Source organism: Notechis scutatus, chromosome 10 (genome assembly GCF_049901735.1).
Source record: "Notechis scutatus isolate UNSWTSFEM ecotype Mainland chromosome 10, rNotScu1.2, whole genome shotgun sequence".
Classification (NCBI taxonomy): domain Eukaryota; kingdom Metazoa; phylum Chordata; class Lepidosauria; order Squamata; family Elapidae; genus Notechis; species Notechis scutatus.
The window spans coordinates 22,813,002-22,839,888 of record NC_142018.1 but is presented as its reverse complement, the minus strand read 5'-3'; the positions used below and the strand labels follow the sequence as shown (position 1 = coordinate 22,839,888).

Below are 26,887 nucleotides of genomic sequence, written 5' to 3'. Positions count from 1 at the left end.
CGTCCATCTGGCAGGGCAACCAGCAAGCTGCTTTCCTTTGCCTTTGAAGAGCCTGCACTCTCGCTGGCTCTGGTGCCTGGAAATGCAGGGTGCCGATTGGCCTCCTGCCTGCAGAGTTCTGGGGAGCCCCCCCCCCCCAATAAGTAATACTCCCGTCTAGTCTCAAGTGAGGGGCTAATTCCAAGCCAGATCCAGGGGCAGCCTTGGAGCTGGGGTGGGGTGGGGCTGGGGGCTGTATGTCTCCTAAGGGAACCCGAATGAGCGACTTGGAAACTGAGCTCCTGACCTTGGCCAGACTGGCAGCAGATCGATGCAGCCTCTGCCAAGGGAGGGAGGGTGGGGGCAAAGGGCAAAAGGCTCCCACCAGCCCAGGCGCCACTCCTTCACTTGGGCGCGCGTTCGCAGCTGCCTCCTTGGCTTCCAGCCACCTGGCCGAAGTACTTTCGGCTCGCCCTACCGGAGATTTTCCGCCGAGGCAACCTATCCGCTCGGGTGCCACGAGCATCCTGGGAAGGCCTCCCGGTCCTGGCTCAGCCTGCCCGGCCGGCCCTTTGTTCAGCGGGGGCGGGGGGCACGGCTTCCCGAGCAGGGCCGGAGCGCGGAGGAGGCAGCGGCGCCCCCAGCCCGCGCTCACCTGGCTGGCCGCCCGGCCCTTCCCTCCCTGGCAGCGGGAGGCAGAGGCGGAGCCAGGCAGGGCGGAGCGGCCGGCCCCTCCCAGCCACGGCCGCCGGTGCTCCGGATGGTGGAGGCGGCGGCCGGCCCGCCCGCCCGGCTCTGCGGAGACTGCGGGGCGTGGTTGCCCCACCCGCGCGCCGAGCCTCCTCCGGAGCCGCCGGGAGCAAGTTGGCCGCGGCCGCCTGCGAGGGGCTGGTGATTGACAGCGCGTGCAGCACGGCTGGGTGGAGCCCTGGGTGGGGTCAGGGCTGGCGGCTGGGTGGGGAGCCGAGCGCGCCGGGAGGAGAGAGACGAGAGCGGAGCCTGCCAGCCCAGCGGACGGACGGCTACCGGCGCCCAAGCCGCTCAGCAGTCCGCCGCCGCGCTCTCCGGGCCTCGACCGGCGGCCGCGCGGCAGAGCAGACGCAAAGTAAGTGGGAGCGAGGCGGAGAGGCGGGCCGGGCGGAGGGTGGGGGAGGAAGAGGAAGCGGCGCCACCCCAGGAAGCGGCGGCGGCGGCAGAGCGCGCCTGGCACCGGCGGGCGGAGGAGGCAGCGGCGGCAGCTCCGCCGAGAGCCCCGAGCGGACAGGCGGCCCTTCCCCAGCCGGCGACCGTCTCCAACTGGGCGAGGCTGGCGGGCGCTGCTGCCCCGGAGCGCGGGTCAGGCTGGCGGGCGGCGGTCGACAGAGGCGGAGGGCTGTTCCCGGCCGGAGGAGCCTCTTCGGGCCGCCGCCGCCGCCGCACTTGCGCTGCCTGCTGGGCGCGGGCTGCTGCGGAGCTGACAGCTGGAGGGGCTGGGCGCGCCCCCGACGCCCCTCCGGCGCCGCGGGCGTCGGGTCCCCGAAGGCAGAAGAGGGGAGGACCCGGGCTCGCTGGGCCGAGGGGGTGGGGCCGAGCAGCAGGTGGGCGGGGCCGGGCTGGAAGGGGCGTCCCCTTCGGCCCCTCCCGGTGCCCGGCTGGCGGGGCGGGCTGCTCGCGGGCCCCACGGGCGGGGCGGCGGCGGCGGCCGGAGGGAGGTCAACCCAGCGGTTCGGGATGACGCCGGCTGGGCGGTCCAGGGCGGGGAGGGCCTTCCCACCCCGCGGAGCATTCTGCACCCGCCTCGGAGCGCTCTTGCGCGGCCCTGGCTGCGAAGGGAGCAGCTCGGAAGGCTCCTCCGCGCCGCCCGTTCCCTCCCCGCGCGAGAGGGCGGGGAGGGGCTGCACACACATTCGGGAGCCTCCCCAAAGCCCCCGAAGAGTTGCCAGGGCCGCGGAGTGTGGCGGGGTCGGGTTGTGACTAGAAAGTTTGCCCGGCTTTTTCCTGCTGGCTGCCCTGCCTCTTTGCCCGTCCGGCTCCCCCCAGCCCTGGTTGGTGGGTGATTCGCTCTTGGACTTGGAGGTGGGGGCTGGAGGCCTTTCTCCCTTTGTGGGAGCCCAGCAGAGCAGGCTCCGCGGAGGGCTGGGCCTTGGCACAGGCTGCCAAGTGGGCGGTGGGCAGGGGGGTGGGGGCCCTCCATCGCCTGCTCCCTTTCCTGGGATTGGTTTTCAGGGTCCTCCTTCCCCCCACCCGACACCCTGGGCAGCACTGCTCTTTCTCTGGGCCTTGGTGCCCCTCTGGGCTCTCCGATTCCCTGCCTCCCCCCACCCCCAATCCTGGGAGGCTATGGGGAGGAGCTGTGTGATCTGGGAGGGTTTTCCCTGAGCGATAACTGAAGTGAGTGAAGTGGTGAGTTTTGGGGGCTTTCCCCGACACCCCCAAGCAGAAAGGTCTCCACAAAACCAGCTGCATCTCTGGATCTGAGCTCCCCAGTGCAGTGAGGCCTTTGCCTGGGCCGCTTGGCCACCCGTCTTCAAAGCTCTGGGTCAGACGGCCTTGGGCCTTCCTGGAGGGGCAGAACAGCCCAGGGGGCTCCTAAGCTGGTGGGACTAGTCATGAGGCTGAGTTTTTGACAGGGGGCGGTTTAGGGTGGGGCATCAGTTTTGGGGCCCATGAAGCATCCTTTGGGGAAGCCACCCAGGGCAGCTTTTGAGAGGTCAACAATGCGGGGAGGCTTCTCCTTCCGTGAGCCCCACTACCACCCCTCTGTGAGGGAGGGAGAGCAGTCCAGCGTGCCTGGGCAGTCCTGTGGTTGGCTAGGGGCTCGTCCCCAGATCCAGTCCCTCTACCTGCTGTACTGCACTGCCTTTCTCCTCCTGAGGTCCTCTGGGGTGGCTTTGTCCTAGGAAGGGGTGGGCCTTCTCCAGACTGGCACTTTGAGGGGGCCATGAGTTCCAGAGGTCTTTGGCTACCATTAAGGGTGGGTCTCTCTTGGCACAGGCAGGAGCCCACAGTCCCAACAGAGGAAACCTGACTGACTTGTTGTCCCATTTATGGCCTCTCCGCAGCCTTTCGGTATCATTTGTGACCACTTCGCCCCAGACGAGACTCTCCTGTCCTTCCTTGGCCTCAGAACAAGGGATGGAAGCCTTGAGAGAGGCTTCTTTGCGGGCTGAAGTTGTGGGTCCTCAGGGGGCCTCTGGGCTTTGGCTGGAGAACGCCTGAGATGAGCTGGTTCCCCAGTAATTGAATCTGGGAAGGCAGCTCACCTGCCCCGCTCTGCTCCCTCCTCCTCCTCCTCCTCCTCCTCCATCATCCCTCTGCCTGTTCTTGCTTGCGGGCAAACATCATCCTTGAATCTGGAGGCTTTCCGTCTGTCTTGGGATCTGCGGGGTGCGGCCTTATGGGCTCAGGCATTGCTGGCGCCTGGAGGTTTGGGACTTGCAGACCCATTCCGAGGGGGAGGCCAGCTCCTGCTTTGGGGGAAGGGCCAGGAAGCCTGTGGATGTTGCTCCTGCCTGCCATGGATGCAATCCGCCCCCACTTCCTCCCTCGGCTGAGCCCAGCACCTGCCCTGTCTGGACAACAGAAAAGCTGCCTCACCCCCCCCAATGGCTAAGTGGTCCTGCGGCCTCCTCTGGCTGCTCCCTTTTTTAGTGAACTCTGCCCTTTCAGCAGCGGCTGGCTGGCAGGAGAAGTCGACCTCCCTTCTGGCAGCTTGTCCAGAGGAGAGAAAGAGGGCTTGTCTCGTCTTGCAGCTGACCCAGCGGGCAGTGTGGCTTGGAGTGGGCGGGGACCATCCCAGCAGAGAGCAAAGTTCAGGCCCTTTGAAAGGACCAAGCTGGTGACCCTCACAGTATGAACTTCCAACTCCCAGAATTCTCAGCACCGGTAGCAGCTGTGCTAGCTGGGGAATTCTGGGAATTGAAGTCCATAGTGCCAAGGCTGAGAAACAGAAGGTGCAGCATGCCAGGCCGTATCTGCAGCCTCGGTGGCCTATCCCCACTGGGCCATTGGAAGAGCCCAGAGGCTGCCTGCATGCAGGATTGTTTCTAAGCTGGGGTTTGTGCCCAGCACCCAGGTTCACTGTGCCTTGTGCCCGCTTGCCTGGCAAAGCCCCAGGAATTTTCCAGTATACTAATCTGAGCTGAATTCTTGTGCGTGGCCTAAAATTGCAGGGGAGATTCTAAAGTATTTTGCACGATTTTTGTGCTGTCGCCTCTTCCTTCTCCCTGTGGCTTTCTCTAAATGAAAAAGGGTTAATGTCCCTTTATTCTAATGTTGTTGTGTTTTTTTTACTTTTGGAAAAGTGAGTTCTTTTGCAAAGAGGTGTGTTGGAGCATTCTGGAGTGAAGGGACCAGGAAGGAATGCCTGTTCTACGGTAGAGTCTCCAAGAATTCCATCTGGTTATTTATTTATTTGGGAGATTTATATGGTCGCCCACTTAGAGCAACTCTGGGCGGCTTGCAAACAGTAAAAACCCAGTATAAAAACTAAACAAGCCCCCAGCCACAACACACAGTGAAATGAGCCACGAGGGTCTCCATCCCACTCTGAGGTCTCCAGGCCTGTTGGCAGAACCAGGTTTTGCGAGAAGCCACCCGGCCATCGCTTGGGGCCAGAGCAGAGCCTCAGCGGTTGTGGGAACAAGTTCCTCCGCCCTACCCTGGCAGTTCTGGCAGCGGATCTCACATGTCGCAGCGAAAGCCCCTTTCCTTCCCCTGCTTGCTTGCTTGCTTGCTTGCTTGGACTGCCTGGGGGGAGGGACTTTCTCACAGGACGCAGCAGAGATGCAACCTCCCCCCCCCCCCCCCCCCCATAGGGGACCCTTTCTACCCCACCTAGCTGTGCAGGGGGAACTGCAGGGACAGCCTGTGGTGGGCACATTCAAAGCTGCCCCTCCTGGGCCTTGCTTCCCTCTGGCGCTGGGAAGCTAGAGCCGCTGATATGCTTAGAAGGTCACAGCTGTGAGCAGGAAGGACGTGCGGGGGGGCAGGCAGGGGGAGCCGCCCGCCCCACAGGTGGTCTGCCTGGAGAGGGGGAGGGGAAGACCACACACCCCGCTGTCCCAGGATGGTACCTGGCTGACACTTGGGCTTCTGTGCCCGAGCAGGGGAGGGCTCTCGGCTCCCTCCTTGGTTGACTGATGCACCCCATGTGCTGTGCCAGTGGGAAGGGGCACCTCTGCTGCACAGCTGCCTGGCAGCGGAAGCCTTTCCAGGAGGAAAAGCTGTAATTCCTCTTATTTTGTTCTTTTCTGTTCCCTGCTTCCGTTTTAGCGCTCATGAACAGGCAATGGGGAAGTAAAATAGAAGGAGTGTTGCCCCCCCCCCCCCCAGCTATGGGGGCTCCCTTTGCACCCCTTGGCTGCCTGGACCTTCACGTGGAGGCTGCCCAGAGCTGCTGGCCACGGCATCTCTGCAGAAGCTGAGCTTTAGGTGCCCCAAAGGCGGCTGCAGGGCTTGGGTGCAGGGCCAGGCTCAGCTGCTCTGGGCTGGCAGCAGCTGACAGTCCCTGACCTGGGCCAGCTCAGTTCTTGGGGGTGGGGTGGGGGCTGCCTCATTCTTCTGCGGGGCTGGGCCACCTCGGGAGCGCCGGGCCCGGAACCTGTTTTGCAGGCAGGGTGGGGAAAACGTGGCTGGCACGCTGCTCTGGCTCAAGACTGGCGGGTCCTCTCTGAGCATCTCACCCAACCATGGAAGAAAGTGGCAGGTTGGCCGGATCTGGGCAGGGGTTCCAAGGGCTGCTCTGGCCTCCCCCTGCCAGATTCCTGAGGTCTGGACCTGGGCAGAGGTTCCTGCTGCTACTCCTGCTTTGGGGGTCACCTGATGGCTCCCTGTACAGCAGGAATGCACCCCAACCTCCTCCACAGCCTCCCTTGCCCCCTTTGGTGCCCCCAGTGCCTCGCATAAGCAGTGGGCCAGCGCACAGGAGCAGCTCTCTTGCCAAGGGGCTGCTCTTCAGCTGTGACTATTCCAGGGGGTGGGCACAATCTGGGCATTGGGGGGCGTCCTCCTGATCCCAAGGAGCGTGGTCCTGCTAGTGAAGCCCTCCCACTTGCCTTTTGCAGAAGGGGAAGCCGGGAGGGGGCCACTCATGCAGAGCAGGGGGATTTCAGGAACAAGAAGATTTGAGGGTGGGGGAGCCTAAGCTGCCATGCGGGGTGTGCATAGGATCCTTCTTCCCGCGGGGGAGGGTCCCCAGGGTCATTTCCCCAGAGATGGGGGCCTGCTGGAAGTGGCTCCTCAGCTGAGGCAGGCTGCCCGTCCACCTCCCCCCAGGGCTGGCAGCTCCTCCAGGGAGCCTGGTCTTCTTGTGGCCTGAGTGACTTCTGGGAGCTTCTGGTGCTGCTTCTCGAGGCTGGGGGGGCCTTTGGGGCCATTTTTTTCCTTCTGAGTGCCCCCCTTCCCTCCCCACCCACCAGGCCTGCTGTTTCTTGCAACTGGGAGAAAGGAAGGGAAGGCTCCACCCTCGGCCTTATGAATGGGGGGGCATTGGGGGACCTCCCAGCCTGGCCATAGGCCCAGCCTGGCCACCTGTGGTGGGGGCGGTCAGCCTCGCAGAGGCTCAGCAGAGGCTCTGAGTTGCTGGGAGCTCCGGGGCCACCCAGAAGGAATCTGCCAGGGGAGGTGCCTCCCTCCATTCAGCGCCCCCTCCTCTTGGCACAAGGAGGACAATTGAGAACAAGCCTTGCCAATGGCTGCCCTCTGGACGCGCTTGCCTGCCACCCCCGGGACGGAGCTGCAGCTCTCCCAGCCAAGCCCTGCCTGAACCCCCACACACACGCAAGTCAGGGCAGCTTTAGAAGCAGGACATTTTCCCAGGGACCCCCCTTTCCTCCTCCTCCTCCTCAGTGCAGCTGCCTTCGGTCTGAATGAGGGACACCCGCCCTCAGCCCTCTTCCGCCTTGGTTGCTGCATCAGTGTGGCAGGAAGTGCACTGCTGCTGCTGCTGCTGCCGCCGGCGCCGGTGAGGCCACCTGCTGAGGCCAAATGGCACTGGGTGGGGGGGACATCCTCAGAAGGTGCTGCCTGCAGCCAAACAAAGGTGCCCTGGGAAAAGAGGGGCCTGCTGCAAGGGGGTGCCATCTGAGGGGTGGCAGAAGGTCTCCTGTGGAGGGCAGTGCATTTCCTCCCCTCCCTCCTCTGCAGATGGCAATGCCAGCTGGAGGGCTCTGCCCACATAGTCTTCCATGTGCCCCATATGGGGCCAGCCCAGAGTAGCACAAGGCCTGGCGTGCAGAGGCAGCCCTGAGCAGCTGGGCAGAGTGGGACTCTGTGTTTTTCCACACTTGGCAAGGCTGGCAGCAGGTTATGGAGAGGTTGCGGGAAAGTGGGGTGCCCCGTTGGGCGAGCCATTCTCCAGGAAGGGCACGGGCTCCCCACTGCCGTCCTGGAGTGGAGCAAGGGCTGTTGGGGAGCAGGTGGGCAGCCCCGCTGCTGGAATGGCTCTCTGGGGTGCACATCTGGGGATGGGGGGGGCATCCCCTGCTCAGAACAGCCGTCCTTGGGGCCTCCTGTGCCGCCCCAGCAGCCTTTGTCGTTGGGGGTTTGATTTCTCCTGCAGAATCTCAGTCAGTTTCTAGCACAACCATCAGCAGAACCAATGCTTGAAAATAATAAATGCAGACTTTAAAACAAAAGCTGCTCTGTTTGTCACTTGCAGCAACTTCTTGATTTGCTGCTCAAGGTGGGGGGGGGGAGTGGCTGAAGCCCCCCTCCCCCGCGAGGTGGTAATCGCCCAGGGAAGGCAGAGAAGGCGCCCACTCAAGGTTGACGCTGGAGGCCATGAGTTGAGGGGCTTCCAATGGGGAGCATGTGGCAGGCGGTGGGGCTGGGCTGGCACTCCTACTGCTGCCCCTCTCAAATTTCCAGGGGTGGGCTGTGCCGATTCCTCCGGCCCTCCAGCCCCCTGCCAGCTGAAGCTGCCGACAGATGCATGGAAGGTGGAGGGGGCTGGCCTCTGATCTCCCCCCCCCCCTCACAGGAGTTAGGGGAACATTTTCCGGCTGGCCAGTCAGCTTTTGGGGGCACAAAAGCCAACTGGGGTGGGGGAGGGAGAACAGCACTGCTGGCCAGCACAAAACCTTCTTTGTTTAGCAAGGGTGTTTGGGTAAGTCTGTGCTTCAGGTGAGCTGGTCTGGCCTCTCCCACCACAGCAGCAACCTGGCTCTTCCCTTTTATCTCCTGACAGCGCCCCACCCTCCCTCTCCCACACGGGGCTGGGCCTGCAGAAGTTCTCCGTGGTCCAGGGTGGGCGGGCAGCTGGGGCCACCACCCTGCAGGCTTTGGAATGTGGCTGGGAGGGTTGCTTGGCAACCAGGTCCAGGGCTTGCCTCCCCCATCCCCCTGCCTCCCCCCCAGCTTTGGATAGCTTGAGAAGCTGCAGGCAGGAGGGGGTGTGGCAGGGAAGGGAGGGCTGGGGATTGGCTTGGCACCCCCTCCGGGAGGGTGGCAGCAACCACTGCAGCAGTTGTAGCCTCTGAATCTTTTCTGCCACCCCCCACCCCCCCATCCCTGGAGGTGTCCTGTAGTTGCTTAGCAACGGCTCCTCCACACACCTTGCCTATAAAGCCAAGAAAACTCTGCCTGGCTAGACAGGAGGTGATCAGCAGGGCTGCCCCAGGGCCCTCCCTCCAAAGACCCCCCACTTCCCCACCCCCTTCATTTGGGAATGAGTGCAGTTAGCCCGGAGCAGGTCGAGACAAGCCCCCTACACACACACACACACAGGGTGGGGGTGTTGGCTTTTCACGGGTGTTGCTCTAGAAGCCCCCATGGGCATTCTGCCCCTTGCTTACACTTCTGAGCATGGATAGGCAGGAGGGGTGCTGGGGGTGGGGGAGGCCGTCATTGGGCAGAAGAGCGGGACGGTGGCAGGAGCCTTGGCCCCGGGTGCAAAAGTGCCCTGGCATGACCGAGCATGCCAGGAGAGTTGGCACATCTGCCTCTGCCCAGAGCTGCTGGGGAAGCCTTGCAGCTGAGCGGCTCCTGGCACTTCTCACGCCCCCCACCAACCCAGCCTGCCCAGGAACTGCCGCTGGAAGCAGCCCTGGAGGCCCCTGGGCACGTTTTCCATTGCATTCCCTTCCTGAGAGGAGATTGGTTCTCTCCGTTGCGCTCCGTCCTGTTAGCCAGTTTCATTTTCCCCCTTTGATCCCTGCTTTCTGAATGCAACCAGTGACCCCCCACGGGGAGCCCGACCCCACCCCCAGCCCCATTGGCTGCCTGCTTGCAAAGGGTCTCCTTTCTGTCCCTGGGGGCAAAGAGGGAGATCCTGAGGGTCTCTTGGATCGCAAACCCTCCCACTCAGACCGTGGGGATCTCCCACCTCTCCCAGAGATCTGAGGGGGAGGCTGCTCTTGCCGCTCGGTGTTCACTCTCCTCCGTCTTAAGGGGTTGGGATAAGAGACCCTCCAATCTCTCCGTCCACTTGCGCGTCCTGAATTCCTCTCCAGCTGTTCTGAAATGCAGCCAGTTGAGCCGAACAATAAACCAGAGCAGCTCGTCCCTGCAAGCAGCCTAGCATTAAAAACAGAAGGTGGGGGGGTTGCCCACTTCCAAGCTCCGCCTTCTCTGCCCCCCTTCCTCTGCCATGGGATCCCTTTCTCGCCAGGGGTCGCCGGGCCCAGAGCTCATCTGCCAAGTGCCCACCTGGCCCCTCCCCATGGCAGAGGAGGGGATGCCGAGCAGGGCCCGGCCCCGCCGGGCGTGTGAGTTCTCTAGGCAACCGTGCCGACAGGCTTGGCCACCTGCCTCTTCCCTGCCTCTCTGTGCCATCTGCGCCTGCCTGCCTGCCAGCGTCGCCTTTGGCGGAGGAGCAGGGCAAGGCTGGGCCGGGAGGAAATTCCTGCAGGAGGTGTGGACAGCGGAGCGGCTGGGTGTGTCCCTCGCAGCCAGGCGGTATCTGCGGCTCCGCCTCGCCGGGCTCAGGAGGGGGTGCCGCCCTCCTCCATCTGCTGCGAGCCTGGCTGGCGCGGCAGACGGTCCCTCGGCCCTGGGTGGGGCAGGGCGGCTCCCCTTCCATTCATCCTGGCCCGACAAGCGGCTGCCCAGGGCTTGCTCCCTCCGGACTAGTTCTCGCCGGTAGAGGTGCAGTGGAGCAGCCTTCCTTTCCTCCCACCTCCCCCGGTTAAGGGGGCTCCTCTGTCTGCTGCGGAAACCCACGGGGGGAACATGGGCTCTGCTGCGGAAGGCAGCTTTTCAGGAGCAGCCCCTTGTGCGGGGCCTCTGCCGAGTGGAGCCTTCCCTTGGGGAGGGAGCTGGGCTGAGGGGCCCCTTTCACAGCGGCAGGAGATCAGCAGTGGGGGGAGCACTCCGTGGGGATGGGGTCTGCTTGGCAAAAAAGGACCTGGGCTCCTTCCGGACACCCCTGGCGTGGGACGTGAGGGGACTGCTCTTCTGCCTTGGGAGGGGTGTGTCTCTGTGTCCTTCCTCCTGCTCAGGATTTGGTGAAGGGTGGGGGCCCTGGAAACACCTCTTCTGGGCTTTATCCCCCCTTCAAGAGAAGGGCAGGGGCTCTCTGGGCTTCTCAGGCTAGGAGGGTCAAGCCTCCACCTGCTCTGCAGCAGGCAAGGAACTCTGGGGGGCACCCGAGTGTCCCTCGCTCTGCCGGGGGCCCTCCCACCTTCGGGTTAGCCTGCCCGCTTGCTGGCATCCTGCCTGTCCGCAGGGCTCTGCCCTGCCCCGGGTCCCTGGCATTTCGCTCTGGGCTGGGTGAGAGGCAGAAATGGGTGTCCGGGGAGGCTGGTGGTTCCTCAGCTCGGGGAGGGCTTTTCCCCCCGTGGAATGTTGAAGGGCTCCACAGTGCAAGGTGCCTGAAGTTGGGGGCTTTGATCTCCATACCTGCCTTGCCCCCCCACCCTTCCAGACCCCTTCCTGGCCCTGAAGCCAAGAGACAGGCCCTCCGTGGGAGAAAGGAGCCCTGGTGGTGGAGGTTAATGTGCAACTGGCCTGGGGCGGGACTCCAGCCAGGATTGCAGGGTTGGGGCCTCTGCAAACCCTGCTAGTTCCCCTCCAGCCAAACGGCTGGGTCCGGGTAGCCTGGCCTGCTTTGTTTGTCGAAATCCGAGCATTTCGTGCTTGTTCAGCCCCTACAGGCAAAATCCTGGCTTGCAACTAATCTGGAAAGCTCCTGACTTGTTAGGCGGCTCCCTTATGGGCAGCCATAGTCGTTGGAGGGGTCAGGTCTGTGCTCCAGTGGGAGAGACCACAAGGGACGTGCTAGCCCCAGCCAAGAAGGCTTGCCCCTCCCCGTAAGACTTTGGGGGGGGTGGGAATCCCTGCTACTGCTTATGAAATAGCCTAGGGAGGCCCTGCAGTGTCCTTTGGAGGGGTGACCAGTGGCTGCCCAGGCGTTCCTTGTTCATGGAAGGGAGCAGGCCAGGTGATCCTGACGGGGGAGGGGACCAAGCTCTCAGTGTCAGACATGGAAGTGCAGCATGGGTCTTCTTGCTATAAGGGAAAAGGGGAAGCAGGAGCTCTTCTTCTGGGCAATGCGGGGGGAGATCTCTGCAGGCGAGAACTGAAACTCCCTGTTGCACAACACGGAGGGGCTCTCGAAAGAAGGTGGGGGCTTTGTTTTCTTTTACCATTGCACAACAACAGGGATTGAAAGTGAAAGTGAAACCCCTTCATATCAGGAAGTAGTCTATCACTAGCCTAGGGTAGGAAGAGAGAAGGAGAGGGGGGGGATCCCTGTCCTCTTTCTTTCTTTCTTTCTTTCTTTCTTTCTTTCTTTCTTTCTTTCTTTCTCCCTCCCTCCCTCCCTCCCTCCCTCCCTCCCTCCCTCCCTCCCTCCCTCCTCCCTTTCTCTAGGCCGGCCTTTGTGGGAAGAGGGTTGGCCTGACTTTCAGTCTGCAAGCTCTTTCAGCCCCTTTTGTTTCAATCTGGGTGGGGGTGGGGGGTGATGGGGGGCATAGCAAAAGTTGAGTCCCCAGAAGCTTCTTGTGCCGCCCTGGACCTTCCTTTGAGTCCCGGAAGTTCAGCCGGTTTGGTTCCTAGCAGACCATTCCTGCTGCTTCGCAAGGGGGGCAGGGGGAGAGTTTTCACGGCAGAAAGGGAAACCTGGGCCTGGCTTGGGGGGAGCTCAGCTCAGAAAGGCTTCTGGTGCTGGAGAGGAGCTGCTCTGGGCGGGGGCAGCCCCTGTTGTGTCCTGGTGGCTCTGGGCCTCACCGGAGCCTCCTTGGCACTGCTCCGCCACTGGAAGGGGGCTGGTGGGGGTGGCCGGCTCCGGCCTCCTCCTCCTCCTGGCCCACCAGCTTGCAGGCCATGGAAGGGGTACGCAGAGGGTGCAGCCCCCTTCCCAGTTGTGGAGAGAAAGGCCCCTCTGGGGAGGCCTAGATCAGCCCTGGGCGCTGCCAGGCCACCCAGACCCCCTTTGCCTCTCCTGTGCTGGAGTCTGCAGCGTTCCTTCCCTTTGGCTTCCGATGGTTGCGGCACTAAGTTGTTCCAGGCCTTTTCTGCTACTCTGCGCTGGCTTTTGCACATGTACCCCGACAATTGCTTCTTCCTAGTTCAAAGGGAAAAAAGGGAGGGGGACCCCTCAAGTGCCTGTGACAGCCCTGTGGGGAAGAGGCCCCCTGGCCAGGGCGGGAAATCTGCTGCAAAGGCAGGAGTGGCCGAGCTGGTTTCTGAGCCCCTCCTGAACACAAGCACAGCCGTGAAAGCGAGTGTGAGCAGCAGGGAAGCTGCTTTGCCCCAGAAGTGGGCTGGGGGAGGGGCGTTTCCGCTTGCCGGAGAGCAGCAGCCTAGAACCCCCCCCTTCTTCTGGCACAGGGGCTGTGGGAGAGAGGGTGGGGCCACCCAATGCGCCCCTGGGATCCTGACCCTTTCCGAGGGGGTGGACTCCTTGGCCTTCGGGAGGCGCAGCCGAAGAGAGGTGGGAGTTGGGGTCTCCCCCAGTAGGGGAGGCCAACCTTTGTGGCCGGAGGGGCCCTCTTTCGACGCAGGGCTGAGCCTGTATTGGAGTCTACAGTCTCTGTGACAGCCCCACCCCCAGAGGTGAGGAACCCTTGGCTGGGCGTGGCGCTGCAGGTGGGAGTCCTGCCCTTTGGGGACTGGGAGGCAGGGTGTCCTCTTGGCACAGGAAGGTGGGAATCCTGCCCAGAGCCCCTCCCACCATGAAGGAGAGCCCCCCCCCCTTAATTGGAACTGCTTGACTTCAGGGCTGGAAGAATGTGCTCCAGCCCATTCAGCTGCCTCCCTCCCCACGCCCTCTGCTCTCTGGGGAGGAGGCTGCCTGCTGCTGCTGCTGCTGCGAGGGGTGGGGCTGCTCCTCCAGTGATTGGCCTGGGGCAGGGCGGGGGCTGGTGTGCAGCTTCACCCAAACAGGCAGGAATTGCCTGTCCAGCCTGGCGGAGGCCGGTTGGGGGAGGGGATCCCGGCAGGGCTCTTGCCCAGCCGCCAGCTGGCCTGCCCCCCTCCCTCCCTGCTCTCCTGTTCCCTCAGTGTTGGCTGTCCTTGGAAGAGCGGCCTGGCCTCCAGAATCAGGCACGGCTTGGCAGTTGCGCCAATGGTGCAGCAGTGCAGTTGCCTACCGCCAGAGCAGGAGAGGGCAAGGGGACAGGCCCTGCTGGGCAGCATTTCCTGCCTGGATAAAGCTATAACCAGGGTTCCAGCCAGAGGCTGGCTCTATCAGCACAGCTTATTTCAGGTGGGGCTCACAGGTGGAAGGGAAGTCCTGGATCCTTGGGGAGGGGGTGTGTGACCTTTGTGGTGGACCAGCTGCCAGGGAGGTCTCGGTACAGCACTCCCAGAGCCACCTGTGGGCACAAGCTATGTTGAATGTTCCTCTTCTGGGGGATCAGGGCATTCTCCCCCCCCTCCCCCCCCAGAAGACAGACCAGGTTCCCTTCGCACCCTTTAAGCAGATAGAAAAGGGGGGATCCTGCCCAGTGGGGTACCAAACCCTCGGGAACAGTGTCCCTGTGGGGCTCTAACCACAGCCCTTTCCTAAAAGACAGGACTCCATTTCTTGTCTGCTTTCACCTCTCAGCCAGTTAAAAGATTAACTCTTCTCTGGCTCTGCCAAGCCCCCCCCCTTTTGCAGCCATTTGAAGAGCAGGGATAATGGGGGAGGGGGCTACACTTGGTTCTTTGGGAACTTGTTCAGGTGGAAGAGAATCTTTCCATTGGGTGCCTTTTTGGGGGGAGGGGGGGAGATTGCCGGGCCAAGTGGCTCCTGAAAGCAGAGCCTGGAAAGCAGGGCCTCTTGCCGCAGAGCCCCTGCAGGGACCCCAAGTTGCCCGCAGAGAGGGTGACCAGCGGAGTCTCACGGGGCAAAGACCTTTGGCCAGGTTGCTTCACCCGGGGAGTTGGGGGCTGCTGTTTGCCTGGAGAAGAACATGGTGTTGATGGTGTTAGCTGGACCAATGGCATGCTGGGACTTCAAAGTCCATTAAACCTATTCTATCACCCAGAAGCCACTCCCAGCTGTAAACTGGACCCATAGCCCACTCCCAGGCAGGGCCTCTTCAAGCTTTTCTTTGCTCAGGTCAAAGCAGAGGGGAGGCTCCCTTCCCCAGGCCTCTCCACCCCACCTGCCACACCAGAAGGCAGGGAGGGAGGGAGGGAGGGTGGGTGGGGCGGGTGTTTTTGTGCGATAGGCCTCTTGGTGACACCAACAGGGTGGGGGAGGGGCAGGCAGGGGGCGATAGCCTTCCAGGTCGAGCAACATTGGGGGGCGGCGCACTGAGCGCGAAGTGGGGCCGCCCCTTCAAGCGGGAACAGCTCTCGGGGGTCAGTTAGGGTCCCTGTGGCCCGGGAGGGAAACGGTTGGCGGGCGGGCCTCTGGGTCTTCCCTGGCCCGGGGCTGAGCGGTGCTAACCTCCTTCGCGAGTGAAGGCGGAGTGCGAAGCAAGTTTTGGCACGCGCTCCCGGCGGTGACCCACATCCGCACGCGGGGCGGGTCCGTCCACCTGCAGGGGCTCGGCCAACGGGACTGAGCTATCCTCGAGCTCGGCCGTCCTCCGCAACCCTGGGCGGGCCCGCAGAGGTACGAGAAGCTCGGCCGGAGTCGCGCAGATGGGGGGAGCCCCAGACAGCTCGCCACGGCGAGCTCCGGGCGGAGCTCCCAAAACGCCGCCGCCGCCTCTTTGCCCGGACCCCTCCCCAGGGTGGGGCTGCCATGAGGGCACACCCACCCGCCCATCCGGCAGGCGCCGGAGCCAGAGAGCGCAGCCCGCTGCAGAGCGAGGAGGGGGGCGCCGCCACCGGACCTGCCGAAGCCCCCGCCGCCGGTCTGCCAGCCCGCCGCTTGCCGGCTCGGGATGATCCTGCCCGCGGAGAGGCCGAGCGCCGCGCAGAGGGCCTGGGGGTGAGTGCGCCGCGGGCCGAGGCGGAGCGCCCTCCCCGTCCCGGCGGCAGGAAGCGGCGCGCTCGGGAGGCAGGTCGCGAGGCCGAGGGGAGGGGAGCGCTGGGCCCACCTGGGCGAGGGGGACGCCGCCCGCTGCCGCCCCAGCGGAGCAGTCCGGTTCTGTTGGGCTGCCACGCGCTCGCCAGGCTGGCCGGGGCAGAGCGCGGGCACCGGGCTGGGGGTTTCTGGCGCCCCAAAAGTGTGGGCAGGCGGGAGCGGAGGGGCTCGGCAGCCACACCCACCCCCGAGCCCCAGTTGCAGGCTGGAGGCCTCCGCTCGAGTGGCTGCCGGGTTGCCCCTCGCTTTCAGGGTCCAGACCCCCCCGCAGCCTCCCCGCATTTCCGGAGAAGAGCCGACGGGTTGAGAGCCTCGGAGGCAACTGGCTGGACCTCCGTGGGTCGCGGCGTTCTGGGCCGGGAAGGGGGTCTGGGTGAGGGGTGCGCTTTTCCTTGGGCCAGCGAGCCACCCGCCTGCGCTCTCCCCCTCCCCGGCTCTCAGCACCCCTTGCATGGTTTGGGGGCCCGCAAGGACCCTTTGGAGGCAGGTGCCTAAACTCCTGGCGGGGGGGGGGCTTCTTCCTGTCCGTCCCCCCTCCCCATAAGGCAAAGGAGTAAAGGGCAGAGGCCACCTGGGGGCAGACCCGCAGGCCCTTCTCAGGTGACTGGCAGCTTGGCTGTTCTGGGCACAGGAGGCTGGGGGGAGTTGCAGCCCCTCCACACTTCGACCCAGGTTTACTTCTGCCCTGTGGAAGCCGAAGGTCCCTCCTCCTCTGGCTAACAGCGGGAAAGGGCTGCTGGGGGGTCAACTCCACCCATCCTGGCTCAGGAGCAGTAATGCCCCCTCCCTGCTGGAAGATGGAGGCTCATGGATTGTGCAGCTGTTTCATTAGCCCCCCCCATCCCCTGTGTGGCTTCTTGGCTGCTCCTCAAAAGCTTTTGCCTGGTTCCTCTCCCTTCCGCCTCTCCCTCCTCCTGCTCTGGGCTGAGCCCCTCCTTGGACTGGCCTGAGAGACACTGCTGGGGCTACATTCCCCCCCACTTGACTTGCTGCCTGGTGGGGGCCTCTGCCCTCCACCAGGTATTTTCCAGCAGCTGGAAGGTTTGCCTTGGCTCCCCAGAAGAGGCCAGGCTCTGGAGGGGGAGCCTGTTTTTTATAGAAATGGGGTGGGGTGGTGTTCAGGGGTCCAGCTTTGCTTCCCCACACCTGCCCCTCCCTGACCAGAAGGAAGAGCGCTGCCCCCAACAGCCCCTCTCCTCACTTCCCTGGCACTGGTGACGGGGATCCTGTGGTTCAGTTGCAGCCCAGCGGGGGTGGGGTGAGGTGGGGCTGCCTCCCTGGACTCTCCTTCTCCGGGCCATCCAGGCTGACCTGTGGTGGTGGAGGGGCTGACCCAGGGAGCCAAACAGCCACGGAGGCTGCTGTGAGAGGCTGCTGGGGCCACGCAAGCCCTGGGCAGGGGGAGGAGTGGAACCAGGGACTGCAATTCCCGCTGCCCGTGGGGAGTATGGCGGGGGGGGACGGTCTGCCGCCAGGGGTCCTTTAATGCTCCTGCTGAGGTTCTGATTCTCTGCAGGAGAAACCAGCATCTGCAAAGGAGCTGGGAGGCCATAACTCTCTTCCTCTCTGGGCCGAGGGTGTCCAGAATCTGACCCAAGACGGGCGGGAGGTTCTGTGGTGTTGGCAACCAACTCATCTGAGGGTTTCCAGGCAGGGTGTATGTCCGAGGAGAAGCTGGTGGCCGAGGGGAGGGAGGGGCAGTGGGCGGGCAGGCTGCGGATTAAAGCAGGGGGAGGGGCAGAGCAGCAGGTGCTGCTGGAGGCTTGGCAGGCGTGCAGGGGAGGGGCTGGCAGGGTGGTGGTCCCCTTGGAAAGATGCTGCATCTTGCAGAATTTCTTGTCTCGAGGAGCCTGGTGGAAAAGCAATAATCCTTTTGGGTTTTATGGACAGAAAATATATATGGATCATTACGTAAAAGGCTGAGCTTTCCCTGGTAAAAAATTCTCTGAGATGGCACCTCCCTCCCCCCCCCCCAATGCCTTAAACTGCAAATAGAAGCAGGCCGGGCGGCCAGGCCCCCTCTGCCAGCTCCTCCGCAGAGGGCATCTGGTGTAACGGGGACACTTGTGGGCCAGGCTTGACAATCCGATTTAACCCCTTGAGGCCGGGGGTGGAGAGGCAGGAGCTGCCTGGGGGAGCAGAGTGGGGCTCTCTGCCCCACGGCTGTCCCTGAGAGACCTCACGGAGGTTGCAGTGACTCAGCTCTGCAGATGCCCCCGGCCATCCTGGCAGCCCCTTTTAGACCTCAAGGGGGACGCACCAAACCCTGGCTCCCCCCATACACACAAATGGCTTCGTCTCACCCTCAGTCTAGGAGCCCTTGGGTTTAGCAGCAGCGCTGCGGCCCTGTCAGAGGGGTCTCCAGCAGCCTGTGCCCCAAGGAGCGGGACGGGGGAGGGCAAACGGGAGTTGGCTGCTCCCCCAGAAAAGCCTGGGCTCAGCCTGCTTGTCCTCTGCTCCAAGCAAAGCGGGGGAGGGATGCTGCATGTCCCAGATTCTGAAAGGCTGCAGGAGGAAGCAGCAGCCTGGGCCCCCCCAGAATGTTTGGGGGAAGGACACCTGCCTCGCCCTGCCAGAGGAGGGGCTTGTGTGGGGCTTGACCACTCCTGGGAGGGTCTCGCAGCCCCACAGGGAGGCCTCTCCTTTTGGAGCTTTGCATTCAGAGCCCCTGGAAAGCACCCCGCTGCCCTTGCCCTCGCCCCTGGCCAGTGGGAGCAGGGCTGCTCTCCACCCTGCCTGGGCCAGCCCAGATCCATGGCCAATGCCCAGCTGGACAGCCTCCAACACCCCCCCACCAGCTGCAGAAGGAGTGAGAAGGTGGGCAGTGGGCCTCCTCAGTCTCTGCCACACCCCAGCTTTGCATGAACCCCTTCAGCTTGCTTGGCCCTCCCCCTGGCCTTTGGATCAGTCGGTTTTGGGGGTTCCCTTCCCAAGTCCCTCGGCCCCAGGGGCTCCCCCTTCAGATTCTGCTTGGGGTCTCTCTTGCAGCCAGGGAGCCCCTTGGAGTCTGTCTGGGTTTTTTGCAGGTGGGGAGGGGCTGGGCCCGCCTCTGGCTTGGGGGCCTCTCACGCTCCTCTCCTTTCGCCCTTGCAGTTGGCCGGGCTGGCCCCTGGCAAGGCCAAGCCCAGGATGAGCTCCTCCTCCCTGCTGGGGGAGGGCTCCCTCGAGCCCCCAGTGCTGCTGAGCGACATCAAGACGGAGCCCCCCGAAGAGCTGCTGGCCACCGACGGCAACCAGCCACAGGCTGAGCCGGTGGACCTGTCCCTCCACAAGCCCAAGGGCTCCCTCCAGCCTCCCGCCATCCGCACGGCGCCCATGCCAGCTGGCCCCCCGGCCCCCGTGGTTTCCATGTCCCCCGCCGGGCTGGGCTCCTCTTCAGCCATCCCTGCCGTGCTCTCGCCCGGCTCCATTCTGGCGTCCACACAGGGCAGTGGCGGGCAGCAGATCCTGCATGTCATCCACACCATCCCTTCGGTCAACCTGCCCAGCAAGATGGGCAGCCTCCAGACCATCCCACTGGTGGTGCAGTCCCTGCCTGTGGTCTACACCACCATGCCCAGCGACAGCGTCACAGCCGCCATCACGGTGCCACTCATCGGGGGAGACGGCAAGAACGCCGGATCTGGTGAGCTGTGCCCGCTGTCTCCCCACTGCCCCCAGGCCTGGGATGGGTGGGCATCGGCCTCCCTCCTGCTGCCTCCAGCGGGATCCTCCCTGTTCCGGCTGCACCGCCGGAGCCCCTGAAGGGTTCTCTTCCCTCCCTGCCCCCTCCCTGGTCATGTGGGGGAGGGGGCAGCGGCTGCAAGGCCGGAGGTGGTCTCTGGACATGGCTGCCAGGTGGGCATCTGAGGCCGTGCAGTCCAGGATGGAGTTGCCTTCCTGGGGTGGGGGGGGGGGGGGACGGCTGAGTGGAAGAGAACTGCTGGGCTCGAGTCGATACAGCTTGCAGGCCTCCCTCGGGGGCTGAGCAGGCCCGGCCTTGCTTGGCAGTGGTGGGGAGAAGGAAGATAAATAGGATAGCCCTGCCACGTGCACTGCAAGCGGAGTGCCCCCTGCGCCAAGGAGAAGGGGCCACGCGGCGCCTCCATGGCAGAAGTTTCCAGGGGGAGGAGCTGAGTGGGGTGGGGTTGTAATCGGAGTCCTTCGCCCTGGCACTCGTGCCCGCTGCTGTTGGCGGTCTTGGGTTCCTTGAGCAGCTGCCAGCCTGGATTCTGACAGGGTCTCTCTCTCTCCGGCAGTGAAAGTCGACCCGAGCTCCATGTGTCCCGTGGAGCTGCAGAGCGAGAGTGAGGACAGCGCCTCGGAGAGCGGGCCGGCCTCCTTCCCCGACCCACAGAAAGAGTGAGTCACGGCCCGGGCGGGGCGGGAGGAGGGGGGACTGCTCGTACCAGGGGCCTGATCCTGCTGGAGACGCGGGAAACGTGGCGCTTCCAGGGCCCCTTCTGAACCCCAGCTGTGGCTCTCTGACTGTCTTTGCCAGGCCCTCGGGGGGCAGGCTGCCCCACATGGACTCGCCCGACCTGAAGAAGAGACGGATCCACCAGTGCGACTTCGAGGGGTGCAACAAGGTTTACACCAAGAGTTCCCACTTGAAGGCACACCGGAGGATACACACTGGTGGGTGCTTGGGGGAGGGGGGGTCAGGGCCCCACCCTGTAGGCCCACCCTTCTCAGGATCTCCCCTGGATTCCTCCGTCACCATTACATTCCAGAGAAACCCCCACCCCCCCAGGAGGAGGGGTTCACCCACCATTAAGACGCACCCTTGTGCCCAAAGCCTCCTGCCCCTTTTGACCCCACCGGGTCCCTTTGGAGGCTGGGCAAGAATGGCTGGCTGGCAGGGCTGCCCTCTTCCCTCAGTGTTGACTGACTGCCAAGCCCAGCGGCACAGGAGCTGAACTGGGCCTGAGCTTTCTGCCTCCCCTTCCTTTCTGGGATCTCCTGGACCTTGCGAGCCCCTTGCCTCCCACCTGGCACTGCCCCTTTTCTGCCCAGGAGGGCCCACTGGTCAGCCCTGCATCCTGGAAAGGCATTTTGGAGCTGGGCGGGGTTTGGAAGGGCCGTCCAAAGGGGGGGGGGCTTTGTAGCTTAGACGGGGGCAAGGCAACCCACAGCCTAGAATCCTGCTGGCGCAGACAGAAGGGGGAGGGGGGCTCAGTAGAGCCCAGGAGAGTCTTGGGAAAGCTGAGGGGCAGCTGCTCCCATCGCTGGGCGGGAGTGGCATGGAAGAGAAGCCGCTGCACCCAGGTGCCTCTGGAAGGGGCAGGAGAGATCTGCCGCTCTTTGGCTTCTTCTTCCACACAGAGTGGTGGAGGCCCTCCCAGGCATTCTTTCCTCCCCCAACCCAAGTGGTGACCTGGGAACAGGGGCTGCAGCGATTCCCTCTCGACTGTGGGGGGGGGGTTTCCCTGTGGGTGCCCACCCCCAAAACTCCCCCTCCTGCTAAAACGGAGGGTGGCTTTTCTGGCCCTCCTTCCGCCTGCTCTGCTCCTGTGGGGCTGGGATTGCTAGTTCTTGCCCAGATCCTAGCAACGGATTCGGTCCCCAGATCCTCCCACATACGTTTCCTAGCAACCAGCTCCATCTTTCAGGCTGGAATCCTTTTAGCCGGGTCTCCTAGCAACCCCCTCCCCACACAATCCCACCTGCTCTCTCTCCCAAAGCACATCCTTTGGCAACTCTCTGCAACCCTCTGTCGCTCCTGGAATGCCAGGCCGGCTGAGCTGGCACCCACACCCATGGCCTGTGGGCTCCAGGGGGCCGCACCCAGGCAGCTGCCTCCCTCCTGGCATCTTTCACTTAGCTGGTCTGCTCCTTTCTTGACTTTTACCTTACCTTGATTTGCAGAGGGGCCGCATTTGGTCGCCCAGGGCTCTGGCCTTCTGCCCAGGTGGGGAGGGGTCTGCCGGCTGGCCAGATCTACATCCTGGGCACGATGGAGCTTCCCTTCCCCCAGAAGAGCCCAGTGATCCTCTGGCCCCGCTGTGGGTCCCCTGGGAAGGCTGGGGGCTGGTGGGGAGAGAGTGGCCCTCCTGTCCGCCTCTCCCTCTGCCCCCTCCCTCCGGATGTGCTGCACCCAGCGCCGACCCCTCCCCTTTCTCCCTGCAGGTGAGAAGCCCTACCGATGTACCTGGGAGGGCTGCACCTGGAAGTTTGCTCGCTCCGACGAGCTGACCAGGCATTTCCGCAAGCACACAGGCATCAAGCCCTTCCGCTGCTCGGACTGCGACCGCAGCTTCTCGCGCTCTGACCACCTGGCTCTGCACCGCCGGAGGCACATCATGATGTGAGCAGGGCAGGGGCTGCGCAGCCCGTGTCCCACCATCCCTGAAGCGGCTTCCCTTGGTCAGCTGGGCCCTGCAGGGCTCGCCGCCGGGCAAGAGCCCCCAACCCAGCGATTTGCACAGAAGGAGCCTTCGTGCCGCCTGCGCCCCCCCTGAGATGGGCCTTTGGTCTCCGGGGCTGGGAAGCTTCAGGGTCTTGAGAGAATCCGGACCGATGAGCCGAACAAGGGACACGGGGCGGGGGGGGGGTCGGCGGGAAGAGATGGGCCGTCGGGCAGAGGGGCTTCCGCAGCTGGACCCAGGCCAGGAGACGGCCACCTGTGGGGGGTTCCTTGCGTGCCATGCCCAGCCAAGGGGACCTTCTCTACGTGGCCGGGCGGCTCCAAGATCTCGGCCTGCACTTCTCGCTCACAGCACAAGAATAAATGTGCCTCCCCACTAGGAAGCAACGTGGATGTGCTGGGCTGGGGGTTGATTGCTTCTAAGTACACTTTTATGAGCACTGAAACAAAGTCTGTGTCTGAATTCTGGCGTGGAATCCCCCACCCCAAGGCCCCCCCAGGCGGGGCTGCAGGAGGGTGGGGCGGATTGCGCCCAGCTGTCCCTTTGCATCGCCCGCACCCCCACCCTCCTGCTCAGGACTGCGGCTCTCATCTCAAGAGACTTTGAATCCAAGACCAACTTTTTCTGAATTTTAAAACTTTATTGCATTTGGGGAGGGGGAAAGGGAGAGGGGCCACTCCGATCCAAGTGTGGCAGAGCGGAGTCCCTCCTGCCCACCCAGAGCCCCACTCGGAAGAGATCCTGGCTTGGCGGGGGAGGAGACAGAGGGGCTCGCAGAGGAAGAAGTTGCAGAACGCAGAACTGTGACACCCCCCCTCAGGTGGACGGGAGGGGGGGGGAGGAGAGCTGGCTGGTTCCTAATCCTGCCTACAAGGACAGGAAGGGCAAATAAGGCAGATAAATTTTGAACCTGGCAACCTGCAGCTGGATGCATTTCTGTATATAGTGCAGCAGGGGGCGCTGTGGGGTGGGCTGGGGTGGTCCCTCTGCTGAGATTTTGCTTTCCTTTCTGTCACTTTGGTCAGGTCTGGAGGCGGCCTTCCGAATGGCGTGCCTGTGCAGGTGTGCGTATGTGAGGGAGGCTGCTGTGACTTTTGGCCTCCCCAGGGTGAACTGAACGGGTTTGGGGAGGGCGAGGAGGAGGAAGAGCTCCCCCACCTGTTGGGGCTGATGTTCACCTGGGAGTCAGGAGTGGAGGGGCCAGGCGGGGGGAGGAGGAGCAAGGGGAGAGGGCCACCCAGTGTTGCATTCCTGCATCTGCTGGCCTTTGGGGGGGCCTTTCCCAGGGCAAAGGGTGGGGCCTGCCAAGGGGAGGGGGCAGGTTTAATTGCCGCTGGGATGGGGAGCTGCTTTGAACTCTGGTTCTCCCCCTCCCAAAGCCGCTTCTCTGCAGCTGGCTGCACATGCCTCCAATGGGACTGAATGGGACACCCACATCAGCTGCCCTTCTGGGCGGCCTGGCTTCTCCTCCTCCCTGTGACGTGGTCCTGGGTGGGTCTGTCTCCTCCAACAGCCTTCCTGCTGCTGCTGCTGCTGCTCTGGCCAAAGCCCTCCTCAGCCTGGTTCTGGCCGCGCTCTGGTCAGCTGATTGCAAAGGGGCCTCCTCTTGCTGTCCAGAGGAAGCCCCCCCCCTCAATTTCCTTGGGCCTCTTGGGGCACCCTGGGCTTCCCAGGGCTGGAAATCCGGGTCTCCCTTCAGGGCCTGGCAAGGAAGGCTCCGCTTGCTTTGTTGGGGCAAGGTGGTGCCCCTTTCCTACCAGCAGAGGGTGCTGTTGGCTTGTTGGCTTCTCACGTTGGCTGAAGGTGCCTTGTGACTTGTGCCCTCCCCTCATTGGGGGCGTCTCAGTTCCTGCCTGGTGTCCGCCCCCTCCCTCCCACCCCCCAAGGGAAACAGGGAGTGTGCAAGAGAGCCCTTTTGCTCTGTCCCTCCAGTAGGACAAGCTGGCAGCTTTAACAAAGGGCATTTTCATAAGTGGGGTTTGAGATGTTCTACTGCGCCCTGCCTTGGAAGAGTATTTGACTACTTCTGGGTTGGGGGGCAAGGTCTACGGGGGTGGAAAGCCTGCTTGATTTTTGAACCCCATGCAATATTGCGGGTGCTCAGAATGCCTGGTTGGTGAAGACGTCCCTTTGATCCCAGGCAGACTGTAATTAAATGGAAAAGCAGCAGCGTTAGTGAGATCAGCTTTATTGTAGCTGTGCAGCCTGCTGCCCCAAGACAGAGCCGCAGCTCCCCGGTGATCGAAATGCTTGGCCCAAAGTGCGCCAGGAAGGCCAGGGACTCTGAGGTTCTGATCTGCCCTCAGTTGTGGAGGTGCAGGGGTGAACTTGGGCCCTTCGCACAATGTTTTTGTGGTGGGGAAATCAGGCTTTGAACTGCACTGAGATATAAATGACACAGCAAATGCGCTGCTGCCAGATAAGCTCCAGCCCCCCATTGGGGGTGTTCCCTTCCTTGCCCTTGACCAAAGGTGGACATCCAAGGAAATGGATCCCAGCTCTGAATGCTGGCTCAGAGCCAGAGATGGAAGTCAGCCTGGCAAAATTCTCTCCAGCTTTTGACAGCTTTGGACTTGCTATCAGGGTTCAAAAGACAGAGGAGATCATGGTCCAGCCTGCTCCTCATGTACCAGATGCTGAACTCCAAAGCACGATCAGAGGGGGGAGGGGGACTTCAGGCCGCGGATCAATTCAAGCCCCCCTGGCTTCAGCCCATCCTGAGGAGGGGTCCCTGGGGCTGAAGCCAAGCAATCAAGCCACCTGCTTTCGGTCAGCTGCACTGCACTGGTCAGGAAATGTTGAGGGGTCAGTCCAGCCATGAAATTGAAGCTCCACGGAGCCCTGGGACCGCCTGCCCTTCTGCAAGCCTGCGAGACCCGGAAGAAGGCTCAGCCGGTTCCGCCTGACTTGTCCTTGCAGAATATCGAGCGTCCAATGGCAGATCAATGACGGGACCCCAAAGTTCTCTGGAGCGTGTCTGCCCCCCCGCACACAGCAGGGCTGAGCGGAGCAGGTCGAGAACAGGTGTTCCCTGCTGGAAAACGCTCCCCTGGAGGCCAGAGGAAACTTTCAGAGACACTTCAAAGGCGCCTCTGCTGGAAACCCGACCACTGGGAGGCGCCAGCGCAAAACACCCTGTCCAGGAGGGCTGCTTGATTTCACAAAGTTAGGCGCACTGCAGAAGCACATGAGCGCTGCACAAACCTAGAGCCATCAGTGCCACAGCTGGCCTATCAATGTCTGCCCAACGTGCCAGGCCATCCCGTGCCCGGCTTGCCCTGACCTTTGGACTCCCCACGACCGATGGGGCTGAGGCCTGTGTTCGCAACAAGGGACAAGCGGCACCTGCTGCCCACAGCCGGCTTGAGCCAAGGCCGAAGGAGCGAAGTGGCAGCCTAAACTCACCGCTTCACCCCTGGGAGCGCTTGCGGGGAAGTGGGGAGGCCCGCCGGACACCCGGGCGTAATTCCCACAGGAGCCAAGGAAGCCATTCGTGCTTGCTTCTTTTTATTTATTCTTGAAACAAAAGAGGCGGCGGCAAGTCGTTGTTTGGCTCATCTGCCCAGTTGGGGGACGGGGGAAGGAGCCCACAGCAGGCAGAGGAGGCAGGGAGGGCTCTGAGGCAAGTGGGCCGGAAGTGGGGTCTGGGCTTGGGAGCCTGAGCGTTGCCTCATCGTCACCACAGGGTGTTTGCAAAAGCGTGTTATGATGACAACAGCTCTTGTCCATCTGCTGGAGTTCACATGCTCAGATTCAATTTACATACGTAAAAAAAAGGAATTCCATCCTTAAAGGTTGCGTATACAAAAATATGTACAACTGTCTTTCCTATACATAGACGCCCCGCCTGGGGGTGGGTGGGAGGAAGTTGGCAAGCAAAGCCATAGAAGCCTTTTCTGTGCCAGCTGCCTCCAGCCGTTTCCTCCCCTCCCCTGCTGACCTCCCAGCCCCGTCGGCTCCCTGGAGCCGCTGCTCTCATGCCCGGCCAGAAGCAGCTCTGGTCACTCTCGAGAGGCTCTTTGCCTGAGCTCCCCAGCATGGACAGCTGGTCTGGTGGAAGTGGGTGTGTGATCTGGGGGAGGGATTGGTTAAGGCAGGCCCTGCTTGGTCAGGTGAACACAGAGAAGAGGTGGGCAGGGGTTGCATGGTTGAGAATTCAAAAAGTGAACTGGAAATCACTCGGTGCAGGAGGTGCTGTGAAGAAACATTTGGGAACAGAAGCAAAAAGGGGTTTTTTCAAAGCAGCAACTAGTTCAAGGTGCCTCCCAAATTCCACTTACAGATGGCTAATCAATAGGCCTCAGAAAGGGTTGCTCTGCATCGTCAAAAGGTGTGTGTGATTAAGGAGAGGAAATGAGGTTCAGTGGCTCTTTTAGAGAACGTGATTGAAAAAAGTGCTAAGAATTAAGGCAAATGTTTGCACAAGCTTGCTTGAAACTTGTGAAAAAGTTGAAAAAAGAAAAAGAAAACTCCAAGTCTCAATTTTGCAGGATGCCAACCAAACCAAGCAGTCATCGCTCTAATCCAAAATAAAATCCCATTGGTTTTAGTTCCACATTTAGTATGTCTTCAGTTCACTGAAACAACGAAACATTTAGGTGGAAAGACAAAATCTCGACAAATGAAGCACTTTTGAGGCAATCCTGATCCAGATTAACCTCTTCTATGAAAAGATGACCCTTTCCTTGTAAACTGCAAGGATCCAGGATTGGAAGGTGAAACCAGTCTTCAGCCGCCTTTGGCTCGGGGAGGGGCCTGGATGCCACCAGAGAAGCGGTTGCGCCACTTGCAGGAGGAGGAAGGGGGGGTACCAGAGGGTGAATTGGGGAGGCCTTCTGACTCCAGATACAGATATGCGCTCCAATGTGTAAGCAACTTTAGCAGCCTCGAGACTGGGGCTGCCCTGCTTCAACGGTCTCTTGCAGAAGAAGATTTGGCACTAAGCTCACCACCCATGTGCCAGCTGCCACCCATGGCCTCTTACTGCCATGGTTGGCAAGAGGCTCCAGGCTGGTGGGATGTGGGGTGTGCAGATGAGACCATGGAAGCCCAAGTGCCCCAATGGGCAAAATCTAGGCCAAGAGGGAGGTGCCAACCTTGGAATCAGGGCAGCCTTTAATGTTCCTGCTGGCTGCCTTCTAAGCCGGATCCAAGGCAGGTCTTGAAAGGAAAGGAG

At 62.5% G+C, this 26,887-nt stretch overlaps 1 protein-coding gene across 2 annotated transcripts; it reads left to right on the top strand.

Moving 5' to 3' along the window:
- The first annotated feature begins 516 nt into the window (after positions 1-516).
- KLF8 (KLF transcription factor 8) lies at positions 517-22,628 on the top strand. 2 transcript variants are annotated; one of them, XM_026684293.2, is made up of 5 exons: positions 517-1,084; positions 18,458-18,989; positions 19,603-19,705; positions 19,845-19,981; positions 21,473-22,628. In XM_026684293.2, exons 2-5 carry the CDS (start codon positions 18,494-18,496, stop codon positions 21,652-21,654), a joined length of 918 nt encoding a protein of 305 aa, XP_026540078.1. In that variant the 5' UTR covers positions 517-1,084; positions 18,458-18,493; the 3' UTR covers positions 21,655-22,628. The 2 variants fall into 2 exon arrangements, with proteins under 2 accessions (XP_026540078.1, XP_087828440.1); XM_087972314.1 differs by lacking the exon at positions 517-1,084 and adding an exon at positions 15,006-15,337.
- The last annotated feature ends 4,259 nt before the right edge of the window (positions 22,629-26,887 follow it).